Source organism: Ischnura elegans, chromosome 8, assembly GCF_921293095.1.
Source record: "Ischnura elegans chromosome 8, ioIscEleg1.1, whole genome shotgun sequence".
In the NCBI taxonomy this organism is placed as follows: domain Eukaryota; kingdom Metazoa; phylum Arthropoda; class Insecta; order Odonata; family Coenagrionidae; genus Ischnura; species Ischnura elegans.
The window spans coordinates 63,227,879-63,243,602 of NC_060253.1; the positions used below are offsets into that span (position 1 = coordinate 63,227,879).

General features: G+C 35.5%; 1 protein-coding gene across 1 annotated transcript; it reads right to left on the reverse strand.

Annotated features, from left to right (window-relative positions):
- Nucleotides 1-2,015: 2,015 nt before the first annotated feature.
- On the reverse strand, nucleotides 2,016-13,920 carry LOC124164582. Its single transcript, XM_046541985.1, has 5 exons — nucleotides 13,738-13,920; nucleotides 9,897-10,030; nucleotides 9,065-9,165; nucleotides 8,465-8,563; nucleotides 2,016-2,259 (listed from the first exon to the last, which is right to left on the reverse strand). Exons 1-5 carry the CDS (start codon nucleotides 13,873-13,875, stop codon nucleotides 2,132-2,134), a joined length of 600 nt encoding a protein of 199 aa, XP_046397941.1. The 5' UTR covers nucleotides 13,876-13,920; the 3' UTR covers nucleotides 2,016-2,131.
- Between the last annotated feature and the right edge of the window lie 1,804 nt (nucleotides 13,921-15,724).

Here is a 15,724-nt window from a genome sequence, read left to right on the forward strand (position 1 = left end):
TCACCAAAAATCATCGCCACTCATCTCCAAAATTATGACAATAGCTGTAGTACCTACCCCTTGACATCCAAGGTCCTTATTTATTACCCTGCTTAAATTGATTTAATATAGACGCTAATAATTTTTCTGGTGGGTAATTTTCTGGAATTCTTCCCCGGATCTACATCATGGTAACATAGTCGTATTGGCCAACGCTTCGGAAAACGACTTGTCTACCATTATCAAGGCGTTTTAATGTCTGATTGTCCAAATTTTACACAAAATAATGGATAATGCCTTTCAGCGTATAATTGGAAATTCAGACAGTAACACGCTTTTAGATGGAATACAAATCGTTTTCCTCAACGTCGGCCAATACGACTGAATTAACATGCTTTAGAGCCCGAGAAATTCCTGAAGAATTTAATATAGCAAACAAATTCCATAAAAAATCTTATTCTACTTCCTGACCTCTACTCTTAAGAATGACGCAGAAAATAAAGGATCCATGCATTGAAAGTACGGAGCCCGGAAAGTAATCAATGAGGTATCTTGTGATCACACGATAAGTATCGAGAAACAGCGAGGTGGGAGATCGACTGGTACACGCGCAGTCGCCCACGCGGCGTAAAACTATCATCTACCTCTTACCTTTGTCTCGGATGAGCTCCCGATGCACACTAGACCTCTGGACCATCCATTCCTACCTCTATATGCGAGAAAAACTCCGTCTCCTTGGCTCCCTACCCCTTCCACAGCACGTGCTAACGTTAGCGATCTTGATGAACCGGTTTGTGGCGCTGATGATTTGGAGGATAAAAAAAAACGACTATTTCCCTTAGACGTCTCCCAAAACTACTAAAATTTGGGAAAGTGTGAGGAATTTTTTTTTGAGCACAGGAAAACGATTTTTCGTGAGAATCCATGACATTTCCCTTCAATTTCGACGGTATTCGATGCTTTCTTGAAAACTTTCATTAGACACAATTCTGTATTGCGACTTATGTATCCTTGAAATATGTAGTACATGATAAACGAAATCTTAGGCTCACTGCTGGACATAATTTGGAGTAGAATAAAAAAATAGTATTGAAAGAAGTCGAAGTATATTTTCTGAATGAAAATTGCCATACGGTCAACTTAATATGCTCCAAGTTGAACAGAATTTTAAGCCACCGCCGGGAAAGTGGACGGTTATATCATCGTATGATAAGTGATAAAGTGATATTATATAAACGTCTCCAAATAAATAACCTCGTCCACCACGCTACAAATATCTCTGCCTCTAAATACCCATGAGTGAAACACATATTAGCGTTTGATACCAGACAAATTTATAAGGTCATCTTTCATTACCACCACAAAATGAAGTTCATGAATTCAGGGAATTTTTTTCGCTCAATTGATAATTTCACCCTGAGGTAGGTCGAGAAAGATAAGGCTCGGCCCCAGGCTAAGCTGCGGATGTTTTATCAAGATATGAATCCCAAAGAGTGCATCTCTACAGTGTTGGGTCAGTTGGTGTAGCGGTTAGAGTTGTTCATTTGCACTCAGAGGGCCAGGGTTCGGTGCTTCGTCACAGCAGCATGTATTGTAGTCTTCATTTTCAATGTTTGGGATAGAATTAGGCATTGCGTCTTATATTTCCTTGAAATATGTACATGATAAACGAATACTTAGGCTCACCACTGGACATCATTTTGAGTGGAATAAATGATAGTATTTAAAAAAGTCAAAGTATATTTTCTGCTTGAAAATTGCCATATGGTCAAATTAATTTGCTTGAAATGGAATAAATATAATCTGATTAGCAATGGTTGATTTGAGTTCAACCATTCATTATAGATAGTGTTTAAATGGAATGATTATGGTAAGACTTTTTCATCATGAAACAATAAATACATTTTATTCATATATTTTACAAAATTTCAGAAGTTTCAAAGTGGCAGGGACTATAGTCCAGATATTCAAAATTAATGGCAAAATAAGAGCAAACGTTATTCAGTTTAGCAGGAAAAAAACTTATAATTGAATCCTCTCCTGCAGTTTCACGTTGCATAAAATGTTGATATCAATGGATTAACTGCAGGGTATAAGAACAATTATCGCCTGACATTACATAGCCCATATCACTTGTACAAATTACCCCTTTTTACAAACATTCATTCGTATATGTGTACACAAGATCATTACGATCCACCCCGTATTGAGAAAGCGAGTTCAGCGCCGCTGCCAAGTTGATATCAGGAAGTGCAGGTCTTACCAGGACTATTGCACTCTCTGTAATGGAAAATTATCTTGTGAACACAAACATAAAATCCACTGAGAATGCATTAGAAGAATTCAAATATCTATTTTAGCTAACTAGAGTCAAGAGTACGCAAGGAGCAACGAAAATACTGCTGTAAAATTTAGAACAACTTGTGCTCTATTCAGAATATTTTTTTCTAGACACCCACCGACACAAAAGTCATTTTCAATACAATGTCATTGTCAATACAGTTAGTATAGGCTTTGCTATATAAACTAAGGAATAATTTGAGAATCCGCAATTTTACTCATATTCTCAAGGCGATATTTTTCTAGGCACAAAAAAACATTCGGATTTATGCTGCATTTTCCCTGTTTCTTGTACAATAAAAAAAATGTAACTCATTATTCTTCCCTATTGTGATAAAAATAAAATTTAGAGCTGCACATTAACTGCTTTTCGATTTTTTATTAAATGAAAGCCGTAACATGAATCTAGTCACGTTAGTCACGCAGCAATGGCGCCACTCTTGGCTCAAATGGCAGAATAGGTATTGTATTAGCTTTGAAAAGTAAAGATGGAATTATTCACATTCTTTGTCTCACTTTTTGCTCTTTAAAACTCAATGAATCACGTCGATGAGGACAAACTACTTTTTTAATACCTTCTGTGAAATTTTGGTTGAACACGTAGTCCCCAACGTACCTCGTAGGTCAACCCAAATACCTGCAGCGCACCGTTGAGTGCAGAACTTTATTTTTCTTCCAAATTCTTGTGCTAGGGTATTACAACTTGCGAGGAATATTTAAAAAAAAAAAGAATTATATAGATAACATCATCCTCTATAATAATTAGGAAGGTTTCCTGGCATACTGACTCATTAACAATTAGGCCAAACCAATGAAGATATTGCCATGTATTGTACAAATAGGGTACAAACTTTGTGCTATGCATATGTACACATATAACTTTTTTTAAGTATTTTTACCTCCGTAATGCTGCATTATTGACTACCATAAGAATACATACGAATTTCATGTAGACTTTCATCATTTTAACCTTCCTGACTACTTAGACTTGAAACATTCGAAATCAATATCAATGCAAAGGGAAGTGAATGATACAACAGAATAATTTTCTCAAAGATATCATGATATCCGATTATTCTTTTTTAATCCAAATTAAATCATTTTTCTTCCGTTTCGACATTTGAAATTCTAACGTATATTCAAAACATATTTAATAGCTATTTAGTAATTAAAAAAATATATTCACGTCCGATGTATCAGGAGTCAGCTTGAATGATTAACTGCAATGCTAGATATGAATATAGCAAAGCTATAAATATAAATTTCTCTTGATAGAACCAGAGTAAGCATATATAGAGAGCTCACCACACGTAAAAAAATCGTACACGTTTTTGGTGTAGTTCTAGAACAATTAACCAGTTGGCTATGAACAATTTTGGCAATTTTTTTAATTTGCTCGTTCCACAAGTCTAAAAATATATTCTGAAGCAGAAATGGTTGCTACGTTTAGTGAAGACATTAATTATTCGATTTTGTTTATAAAAATTGTTATAAAAAATGTTTTCTCGAATTTCGGCTAGTTACTTGACTTTTCCGAGTTTATATTCCTAATCATTTTCCGGCAGACTGTTTTTAGTATAAAGTTGAAACTTGCAGGAAATCTTTATAGCACATTTTTTTCCATACTGGTAAACTTTAATTTGTTCATAACTCAGTTTCAACGTTGCTATGTGTGTTTATTTATCTTTCGGACGAAAAATCTGGAATTTTGCAGGGTAAAAATCAATCGCCCGCTAACTTTCGTATCTTACGATATAGGTCCATATATGCTGCGTATGAAATTTGGATAAAACTATAAATTTATTTTTGGTGAAAGAATTGTAACTTTATCTCAATTACAAGGGGAGTTATGGGAATTTTTAATGGCCGCACCTCGTTAGGCTTTCCTTACTGGCCTGGGTCTACTGAAAGCTCCCGCCTCCCAAGGAGATCGTTTTGCCATCATAAAAAAGGTGGCGAAGTGAGCTGTTGTTTTGACGAGGAAGAGATTTTCCGTGAGGGAAGATTTTTTTCGCTTCAAGAGACAATATATATCTTATTGATGTTCAGGAATGCGAGATTGGATCTCTACACTGAAATACAATGCACTGTTTACCTTTCGCCATCGGTCATAGCCTCTTCACCACATTTGGTAACTAAAGCTTAAAAGTATTTGGTAATGAATTCTTAAGCGCGCAGCTGCAAACGAACACAAAGAGGTATGCATCAGCAGTAGCATTTTTGGGAATAGGGGTGGTCGGTGACCTTGATTTGTTTGCTTGATAGTGGGATGAGTAATGGCCCAACATTATTTTTTGTACAATAAGAATATTTATCACCAAACAGACGGCCTTGCGATGTGGTCCCCCCTTTCACCTGTAATAGCCGAAATATTTACGGACAATTCAGAACGCCAATTATTTGATTCGGGCATTCTATCTTATCCAACATCTTCTGGTACCGTTATGTTGACTACACAATTTGCCGCTGGACCGGAAGTGTCAGACAATTAGATAATTTTCTGAATCTTTTAAATCCTCAACATCCTAATATTACCTTCGTAGTAGAAATAGAATCCAAAAAGCAACTAAACTTTCTCGATCTCTCCATATCCATAGTTGGTGACAAACATAAATTTGGTGTAGACAGATACCCTTGCTATTGTGATACAATCATTCCGAGTTACTGATGCCATCCAACCTCCCAAAAGTTATCCTCCTTTCATTTTATGTTACATAGATTGGTCAATTTACCTTAAATGCAGTCAATTTCAATTGTTAACTTTCCACAATGAAATCAATTGCAATTTCAAATGGCTACAGCTTAAATACTTTAACTGAAATCCTTCAGAGAAAGATGAAAACGCGAGCTATTTCTCAGCTTTGCTCCCTTCCGCCATCACAGAGAATTCTAAAAATTGGTGCCGGTCATTTTTTGTGGGAGACCTTTCCAACAGGCTTGCAAACAAATTCCCCAAAAATAAATGCTATGTTTCTTTCTACAACCCTTGCACTCTCGGTGAAGTTCTGTGTCGTGACAAAGACAAAATAGAACCCATCCATCAATCCGGCATTTACAAAATAAATTGTGAATCATGCAACTTGAGTTTCATTGGTCAAAGAGGCAGAAGCTTTATTATCAGAATGAAAGAACATAGAAGGTGCAGGAAATTGGGATGAAACGTCACTTCTCGCCAAACATTTGGTACAGACTTTTCATTATTGTCATTTTCAACCAGAATTTTCTCCACCCCTTCAGTGAGGGCACAAGGCTTGATGTTTTAGAACAATTTGAAATAGTACAAATTTATACAAATATTCTTATTAGATATTAAATGTTCCCGTGGACATACTCCGTTAAGACGGTCAAAGGCTCCGCTCCGCGGTGTCATAAAACGACCGTTTTCGCAGTAGAATCCTGGGGGTCAGGGATCGGAGAGTAAAGAAGGTATAAGAGTCTCAGCTTGTGTCTTTCTGGTAGGTCTTTTTGTATGATTCCCGGGAAAACAAGTCACTTTTTCGAAGTTTGAACGCTTTTAATAGAAGCATGGTCTTCGATCGTATCCAAAGAAAACGAAATGAACTTCAATGATACGTGCACTCACATCGGATAAAATACCTCCACTGTCTTCACCATAGACCATTTGAGAATCGGTGTCTTGAAGAAAAACATAAAAACGGTGAATGCTGTGCGTTAAAACCCATACAGTTTCAATAACCTTACCGCATCGCGGCTAATCCAACTCCCGACGCGCGCAGACGAACCCTGCCGCGCGATTGATAAATCAATGTAATTTTCCGCATCGCAAACTTATTTCCAAGATAACTGCCTAAACACCTCAAGAAATCTTCAAAGAATGCTCTCATATAAAATACTACGTGTGACTTTGCCGAAAAACCATTTGAAACTCTACCTCAATGTAAAACTTTGTCGAAAAACAGTATCCGCCATTTTGTAACTGCCCGGTAAGAATTTATCGATGATATTCTTTAAGAATACGGAAAATTAAAGAAAAAACACTATGCCAACAGTTTATGTGATTTTTTATTCTGCAAGAATCCACCTATAACTTCACCTTCTACTTACTTTGAAGATTTTCAGAGAAAATTGAAGACGGGAAATTTTTATGGAAATTTGCTCACGTTTAAGCCTGTTTATCTAAGAAACAGGTAGGATTTTTGTCAAGTGAAGTGCCGCCGCCCACTGTGCGATGTCCCACGGTCAAATTTGCATCAAAATTTGATGCAACTAACGCGCACCCTGTCCCACGGTCAAAATTTCATCCAACTGGCTTTTGGTCCTATTATTTGTACAAAACACCGTTTTGTCCAAATGGATAGGGCAGGTTATATATTTTCATCCAATTGGATGAAACCAACCATTCACAGGGCCCTTGACAGAAAAGCATCGCCAAGCGCTGACACAGAGGCCACATAGGTTAAGCCGGTGTCCCACGGTCAAATTTGCATCAAAATTGTTGGACAAAAATTTTGATGCAAATATTTTGATGCAACTGGACGGGGGTGTCCCACGATGCATATCATTTGGACGAAAAGGAAAAAGACGATATTTATGTAAACAAATTTGGAAGCTTATGGAAGTGAAGGATTCTGTCTTTTTCAGCAGGCAAAATTATTGAACAGGCCTCTTGAACATTAATGAGGCGAAAAAAAGAAAACAGAAGGAATGCTGAACTTGGCCTCGGCTGGAAAGGGGGTATGAAAGCGTTGGAATAAGCATGCTAAACATGATGGAGAAGGAGTTGGTCGCCGATTTTCCCGTATATTATCGATAATAATTGACGATAAGTGAGGATATTTGCATGTCCCTTATCAGCAAGGTTGAGGGCAGAATAATACGGCAGGATACAAACGTGAGGCAGTTTATTCCCACGGTGAAAATATTATTAATAAATGATGGACATTGTGGTTGAGAAGATGTTATGAATAGTGCTGTAAACGTGCATTTAAATCACATTTTTCCTCTCCTAATCTAGCAGTTGCTAAAATAAGGTCCTTATCCTATAATAATAGTGATAGAAACGGGCAGCTGTAGTGTTTCACAGGTATAATCGTCATTTCATATTAGTCATTTTTCCAGCTGCTCGCTCGGATTGCATGCCCGCCACAAAAATAACCTGTAGAATTCGGTCTCGATACCTGAAGTAAATCTTTTATTATTTCCAAAACATCCCTCCTTGTATTGCGATTCTAAAGATCGCTTCCTTCTTATTAAATATCAACTCATTATTACGAATTTCCTAGTTGAGATTTTCCATCGCCTATAGAGACCAATTTTTGCTCATTTTTACTTTTAGGACCACACCAGGCGATGAAATAGACGATCACGAACGTATATATAGATTTGAAATAATGTTTTGTGAATTCACTTCGCGGTATGGTGACTTTATAAATTCAAAACTAAACCATTTAGTATTTAATACAGTACTAATGAAAAAACTCAACCGGTTTCGATATTTTCAGGTCTTTATCTAGAGGTTTACAATAACGCTAAAGACCTGAAAAGAAGGAAACCGGTTGGGTTTTTAATGCTTAATGTACGGAATACAACAAAGTTTATTTTTGCATCCATAATATGTATTTTTATTTGTTGAAGTGTTCATTTGCAAACTTTGTTGTATTCCACACAGTATGCATTAAAAACATAAGCGGTTTCCTTCTTTTCAGGTCTTTAGCATTATTGTAAACCTCTAGATAAATACCTGAAAATATCGAAACCGGTTGAGCTTTTTCATCTCAGCTCAGACTCTCAGCCCGATGTAAACATCGTCTTCCCTTCCTTCGATGCTTGGGAGACTGACGGAGAGTAAGGAAGAGAGGGAGCAGGAAGGAAAGGGGATAGGCGAGGGACAGGAAGCGACCTTGAAAGTGATCCCTCTCGCCTCTTGCTAGCCACTCCAGGGCCATCTACCGGCTTTTTGAGAATTAAAACTGTCGATACGATTTCCTCCTATGCCGTGAGCCCTCTAGAATATACTTACTCTATGATAGAACTTACTATAAACTTACTTATAAACTACGAATGGATTCATCTTCAGCATCGGGTTGGAGATTATTTTAACCCCATTTAAAAGCACAGAGGATTATAGAATAATACTCTATTTGTGGTGTAAGCTTCGAAAGAAATGCGCAAAAACTTTACTCACCTAATTTTCCAAAGAGGTAATTTTCACATGCATACAAAGAAATGTAATTTTGCTGTATGCTAACGCGCACAATGTAGTAATTTAGGGTGATCTCCTTCTCTGCAAAGGAAAAACAGTGGTCATTAGTAAATTAGATGAAAACTTAATTCATTCAAATTCTGTGAAATCGTTGAGAAATAAAAGAACTTCAATAATTGCAAAGACATTTTTGTAAGACACGGTTTTCGCTTATTATTGCGTAACCGGGTTATTTTAATTACAATTTATTTAAATCATCCATATTTAAAGACAAGCATCCGTATGAAAAAAATTCATATCATTAAAAATATTCCCTAAATACTAAAATCTAAAATTTTCTGCCTCATAGAAGTGACTCAAAATGTGAAATTTCAACTTATGATTAATGTTGAGACACTATCTCCATAATATTTATATGGGGCAATAAAATGAGTCGATAGAATTATTCATAAAACATGATCATATCATTTTGAGTGGAAATCTTGTTAAAGTGAGAGTGTTTCTTGTTGAATGTTTACGCTGTTGAATGAAAATTGCCCATTCGGAAATTTTATTTGAATTTTCATTGGCTGAATTACTTACGCCCATAAGTTGTTGTAATCCTGAAATAAGTTCCAGCACCACTTACTCCTCCAGCGACATTGAAAACATCCATTGATCCCGCTGCTCTACCTAGTCCACCTCTGAAATATAATTAAAGGCGATTGATGAACCCAGCCAAATACGTTTTCAAATCAAGAGTCTTATGAAAAACTCATCTTTATGTTATAAAACCCACTTACGACCGCAGACTCACGCACTGACGTCAGTCATAGAAATAAAGGGATTAGAAACAAATTGGTGTATGTCAATAATCAAAGGATTTCATTAATTAAATAATTATTCTCAATGAAATTGTAAATATGAGTGCTCCCAGTATATGCTGCTGTGAAACTTTGACTGGCGCCATTATATTTTTAGGTAGTTAGACTATTTTTGAGTCGGTGAACACATTGTTAATACTGAATTATTCCATTTTTTTCGCATAACACGTTACTTATTGTATTAAATTAAAACTTTTGGGCTATACCACCGCGTCAATTTTTGGGTGGCCCTTTCATCTCCCTTGAGGAAGCAACCAGCATCCCTCGGCAAAAGTTTGGGCCACTCAAAAATTGACGCGGCGACGTAGCCGAAAAGCTTTTATTTGACATGAAGAGTACCCGCGAAAGATCTAACTAAAAATTACAATACATATTGTCAAAAGAAAGTATTGAGATAAAAGTGTGTGTCCCGATTTATATATTGAGGTTAAAAAGAGCTTATATCGTTGGCATTGAGGAGAAGTTCCGTAGATTCCATTAAAATATATATTCGTTCGTACTAGCATATACATATTAATAGTTTATGGCAGATGGGGTTTGGTATGACTTACCCTTTCTTCACTCCAGTCATAGAGAACGTATACTTAACGCTGGGAGTGACCGCAACGATGTTATACGTGACGCATTTCCAATCATGTCGATAGATGGATTTTGTGCGAGCAACCTCCCTCCATGTGTTCACCAGCTAAAAGAAAGATGAAGAGAAATGTATAATAATAGTTGAAGATTTATATTGGTAAAGCCACGGGGTATTTATTTCACATAATACGACATATTCATCTTTATTCATTATATACCCGGCCAAGTACCTTACTTGGCGTGTTGCGGGCTTAGGATATTGGAAATTAAGCTGTCAGAGAAATTAATGTGCACGGTGGAGAGTGCCCGTATATTGTCCACGGTGAAGACATATTCCTATAATTATCTGTTCGGTAAAATGCCTTTGGTTTCTCACTTATATCTTCTCGTTTACTTTATTTTTTCTCTAAATGGTAAAAATGTTATAGTAATTTGGGACTGAGATAGTAAGATAAAGGTGCTGTAACGCACTCGTCCGAGCACACCTTGAATATGGAGCGAGAACAAGGGATCCGGTGTAGAAAGGCAAACCGTGAACTGAATTAAATACAAAGGAAAGCTGTGCGATTCGTCAAAAACAGCCCTAATGATAGCGTTATACTGATGTTAAGCGTATTAGGCTAGGATCCGCTGGAGACTCGGAGGCTGCGCGTTATGCTTAGATTGCTTGAACAATTGAGAATTTATGCATTTAAGAGGGACACGGAGATCATAATATTTAAGCCCAACTATATTTCCTATTCCGGAAGAAGCCATTAATTAAGAGAGATATTTTGCCGAGCGAATGCATGTGGGAATTCTTTATTTCCCCGAACCATATGGGACATAATAAATGCTAGCCGCAATTTTGTTTGAGCATTTGCTTTTTAAGCTTAACGGCTGGTGCCCCATATCTCAAGCCGCGCATCTTGTTAGGCGGCTTGAGGGGTAGTATGTAGATGTAGATGGTATTTCACCCTAAGTTTTCCCTTCCTGTTCTTGCCGTTGACTCATCGATTTTTGTTTTCACTAGGCCATCATGCCGAATTATGTGGCCGAGTTAGTTATTTCTTTCTCCTACTTAATCGTTTCATAAGATTTTACTATACTACTCCACTTAAAACTCCTACTTCACTATCCACACTGTTAAATTACTATTATCATTATTATTTTATTATTTTTTAATGTCACATCTCCAATTCTTGCACCGTTGGATTCTCTACTGCCTCTGCAGTACGGTGATGCGAAAAAACTCAGTATACAAATTTTGTGACGCTATGGCGCGTAAAAGTTGCGATACGATACTACAAGAAAAACAAAAAAAATAATTACTAAAATTGGACATCATTTTCCGATCCCGCAAAGCACGTGAAGAAATGACAAAAATGAAAAAAAAATTTAATTGAAGTACTTTACTTCAGGTGGCTTTGCTACAGCACAGTGCTCACTGCAATGGAGAGGTATGATCTGGGTGTAAGTGCTGGCGAATCTTTCCTGTCGGTCAATGCTTTTCTCCTTCTGTAAGTAGACCTGTTTCTCATCTTATTCTTTTAAGGGAGAGCGTTCCTTGCTACTGCTAAATGTGAATCAATAGCGTTATCATTATTGCACTTATAATTTTTGTATCTAACTTTGAGTTGATGGTTTTTAAGACCTTACGTAACCGGCTTCCAATTTTCTCGAAAATAAAATGCTAACAATTTCCCTAAATCTCTCAATCCTCAATTTATTGCGTGATAAGATTCCGTTATCCTAGCAGAGCATCTTGGATTGAGGTGTAACGTAATTCATATTTTTTACTGTTATAACTGACATTGTGTATAAAATTAGCAAACATTTTCAATGTGTATCGTTATATTACACTTAATAAGCAGATAGTACATGATAAAAGCTCTTTAGGGGAAAAAACTAATTTTTGACTGTACCTCAAGATGTCGTCATGCGATTTAACCCTATTATATCGATGAAACTACTGTGGAATAAACAATTTTTCTCATGAATACTGGGATATTGCACGAATTGACGTCTTTTATGGCTAAATACATAGAATTTATATGAAGTCAATAGTCATTTTTATTATGTAGTCTAAATTTATGTTTTGTTTTGATTTGGACATGCAAATGTACCCTTTACCTTGTTAGTTTAGATTTTTGGCCATTCAAGATGAATTTGATGCAGCAGCATGAAACAAACACCATTTCGGTATAATAGGAAAGTGGACTACGTATTTGAAGGATTACACTGGTTACTGACGCATCCATATACACCTAAAATATCTCATTTAGAAACCTCTTGGTATTTGCTACCAACTTTGAAGGAATAATAAGGGTTCTGCCATAGTTTTTTTCTATTTTGAGCTGTATTCTGCGGCTGGTAATAGGTGTTTAACTTACTCCCTTGCCTATATATACTCGATACCATGAAATTTGATCAAAGTGAAATACTGAAATAAAGATACGAGTTCGCACTAGGGTTGAGTCGATTCTCGATACAACCGATTCTCGGGTACGGAATTGGGATCGAGTATCGATTGACTAAATTCGATTTCGATTCGATGGATTGCAGGAAGGTAATTATTTTGAACGTAGATCATAACCTGTGGGTATTACGGCCGCCACTCGCCTGAGCCAATGTGCATAGTTATTATGAACTTAACAATTCAGGTCTTTGAATTTTACAATGTTTGTTATTTCATTAAAACTGAGGTTTTACTGCTATAAAAATAATTTGCTATATTTATCTATATACTTTTTGGGCCAATAAATTGTATTTGTTATTTTATTTCATTCAATTCTTGTATTTTATGACAGAAGCGCTACAGAGAAATCAATATCCCACCTGTTGGTATGAATAAGAATCGACGGAATCGTAATGGAGAAAAAGTGTAATCGCCTTATCCTTAGTTTGTACAGTATTGACATAAGGTATTGATATCATTTATGTAGTCAGAGAAAAAAAAACTTTCAGTCGAAGCGTGTCAACATCGTGATGGCGTTGTTTTATCAATTATATCATGATTTCAGGGTTTTCAAGAAGTGAAATTTCATGGGATCGATACGCAAGACGTTACGTTAACCACTTCCACTAGTCGCGGGCTACAGCTTGGAGTAGCAAAACTGTTATGTAAATATTATGATGCTGGTATGATGGACAGCAAATACCGCGAGATTTCGAAGTGAAATGCAATATGCGCAATGATAGTACGCATTTGGACACCATATAAACCAAACTTATAAGGAATGTTGATTTATGTAGTGAGTGAGAAATTCTTCTTTTAATATTATGTTAGTAAGTATAAACTTGCAAAATAGTTCGAAACTATATATTTTGAGACGTCCGCATCCGTCTGACCTCAGTCTACAACTACTGGAAATTATATTTCTGTGTAAATAAAAATGTTTTTAATGGCTTTGATACCCGTAAGAAATGAAGATAAATCTTCCGTCTTTACAATTAAAATTTTGATGATTTTACGCAAAATATTTGAACTTGAAATGTCAATCTATGTATTTTGCGAGAATTTTTCCTTCAAATATTGTAATTGAGTCTCAACTTGCTAAATGGGTTGCAACTTAAAATTTTAATACAACCGCATCCGTATTACCTGGATATACAACTATTGAAAATTATATTCATAATTAGTAATCGAGATTAATAATTGTATATAATAATAAATGAGTAACGGTATCATTATGTTTGTTAATTATTATTATAAATGCTTGTGATAGCATTGATATCTATGAGATATGCAGATACATATTCCATTTTTGCAAGTAAAACTGTGATCACTTTATGGAACAGATAAGAAATCTCATCGAACTCGGAAATGCTTACATTAGTGAGGGTAAATGTGGCCGTAGTGAAGGAATTGAGTCCAGGACATGTCCCAGTGGTGAATTTTTGGCCTCTGCATGATATGACGATTGCACACAGCAGGAGGAGAACAACGCGGAGGCAAGATGAGAAAAGCATGCTGCAGATGTTTTCTGACACGCCTCCCTTGCAAATATCGCGTGAAAGTTCTCTGCAACGAAAAAAATACATAATAATAATATTTATTACGGGCAAAGGCCCATTTTACAAAATTGCACAAAATTTATATAAATATATAAACATAAAGTAATTATATTGGTTTATTCTTACAATAATATTTCCGTACACTTCATTGTTAAAAACAGTACATATAATGGTATCATTGTATATAAACATTCAAATATATAAACATATAGCAGGTACATTGATTCATTCTTACTATAATATTTCATACACCTCATTCATGAAAACAGTAACGGTATCATTATGTTTGTCAACATTCAAATATATAACAATACAGTAGGTTCATTGGTTCATTCTTGCAAAAAAAAATTCCGCATACTTCATCTTTAAAAAACCGTATCATCATGTATGTCAAAATACAAAATTTCATAAAAAAATGTGGATCGCTTCACGATTTTGCATACCATAGGCATATAATTTATAAAGTATATTATATATGATGTTTACGTGTTTTCGAAAATATTAATTTATGAAAGAAAAAGGAACAGCATATGTAACGAGTTTTTATTAATAAAAGTCCATGCAACGTTTTTTGTCTGCAACGACATACGTATTTTTAAATAATTACGGTCAGTAAAAAAAAAACAGAATTAAAAACGTCTTAAAAAAGGAACTTGAAGTAAGGCGTCCAAATTCTTCTTGAAACAAATTTTTCTTGACTAAACAATTCAACTCAAAATAAATTATTTCATTTAATAATCAATTTAGTATTGTTAAAATAAGACATTGCAATATTTCCATTGAGTTTTATTATTAACTACGCGTTTAGTCGTTACAAATAACATATACATAAGATATTGATCTGAAAATATATGTAGCTTCTAGGCCTCTAAAAATTAATGAAATTGTTTTTCAGGGACCAGAAAAAAATTAATTCCCAACGGCCGTAAAGTTGCATTGCAACCGATTCTTCGATAGTTTAAATATTGGATGAAACAATAATTAAAACACCCCGATTTACAATCACAAATTTAAATGTTAACTTATGAATGACATAGGGTGCGAATTTGACTTTATGGTGCAATAGATTTGAGTTTGCGCAAAAACATTTGGCTGAATACAGAGTCTGTTTCCTTATCAAGTTGCTTTCACGAAATATGGAACTCAGAATATTTAAAAGAGAACAGTTTATGCTAGCTCCGCAGTAACTGAAAGCCGTCGCTGAAAACGGCCAACATTGCAACCTCAAATTCATTTCTGTAGTACGAAATTATAACAATTCATAAATTGCTGGTAAACAGGTTTTAATAAATTTCTAAGACTTCTTTTTTTAGGAGTATAAATTTTGGAGCGATATTCATCCTATCAAAATAAACGATACAAGTTACTGCCCCAATCTTTGACATGACTGGGAAATACTGTTTGAGGGCCATCGAAACCAAGAGAATGAAATGACATTTTATAATTTTGGGGATAAACGCTGATGGAGTACACAATATTCTTGTAGCAAAGGGAAAAAAAGGGTAACAAGTGAGTCACTGAATCTACGCGCATACACTTATCAGTGATTTACTTGTATCTTTTTGCCACAACTATTATCCCACCAAATATCATCGCCACTTATCTACAAAATTATAACAATTGATCTTGTGCCCCTTAAAATCTAGGGTCCTCATATATACCCATCGTTTTACTAAATTTATTTGTTAACGATATTAATTTTTTTCTGGTGGATGATAATCTGGAATTATTCTCGGCTTATATCTGGTTAACTTAGTCGTATTGGCCGACGCGTCGGAAAACGAATTTTCTTCCTTTATCAACG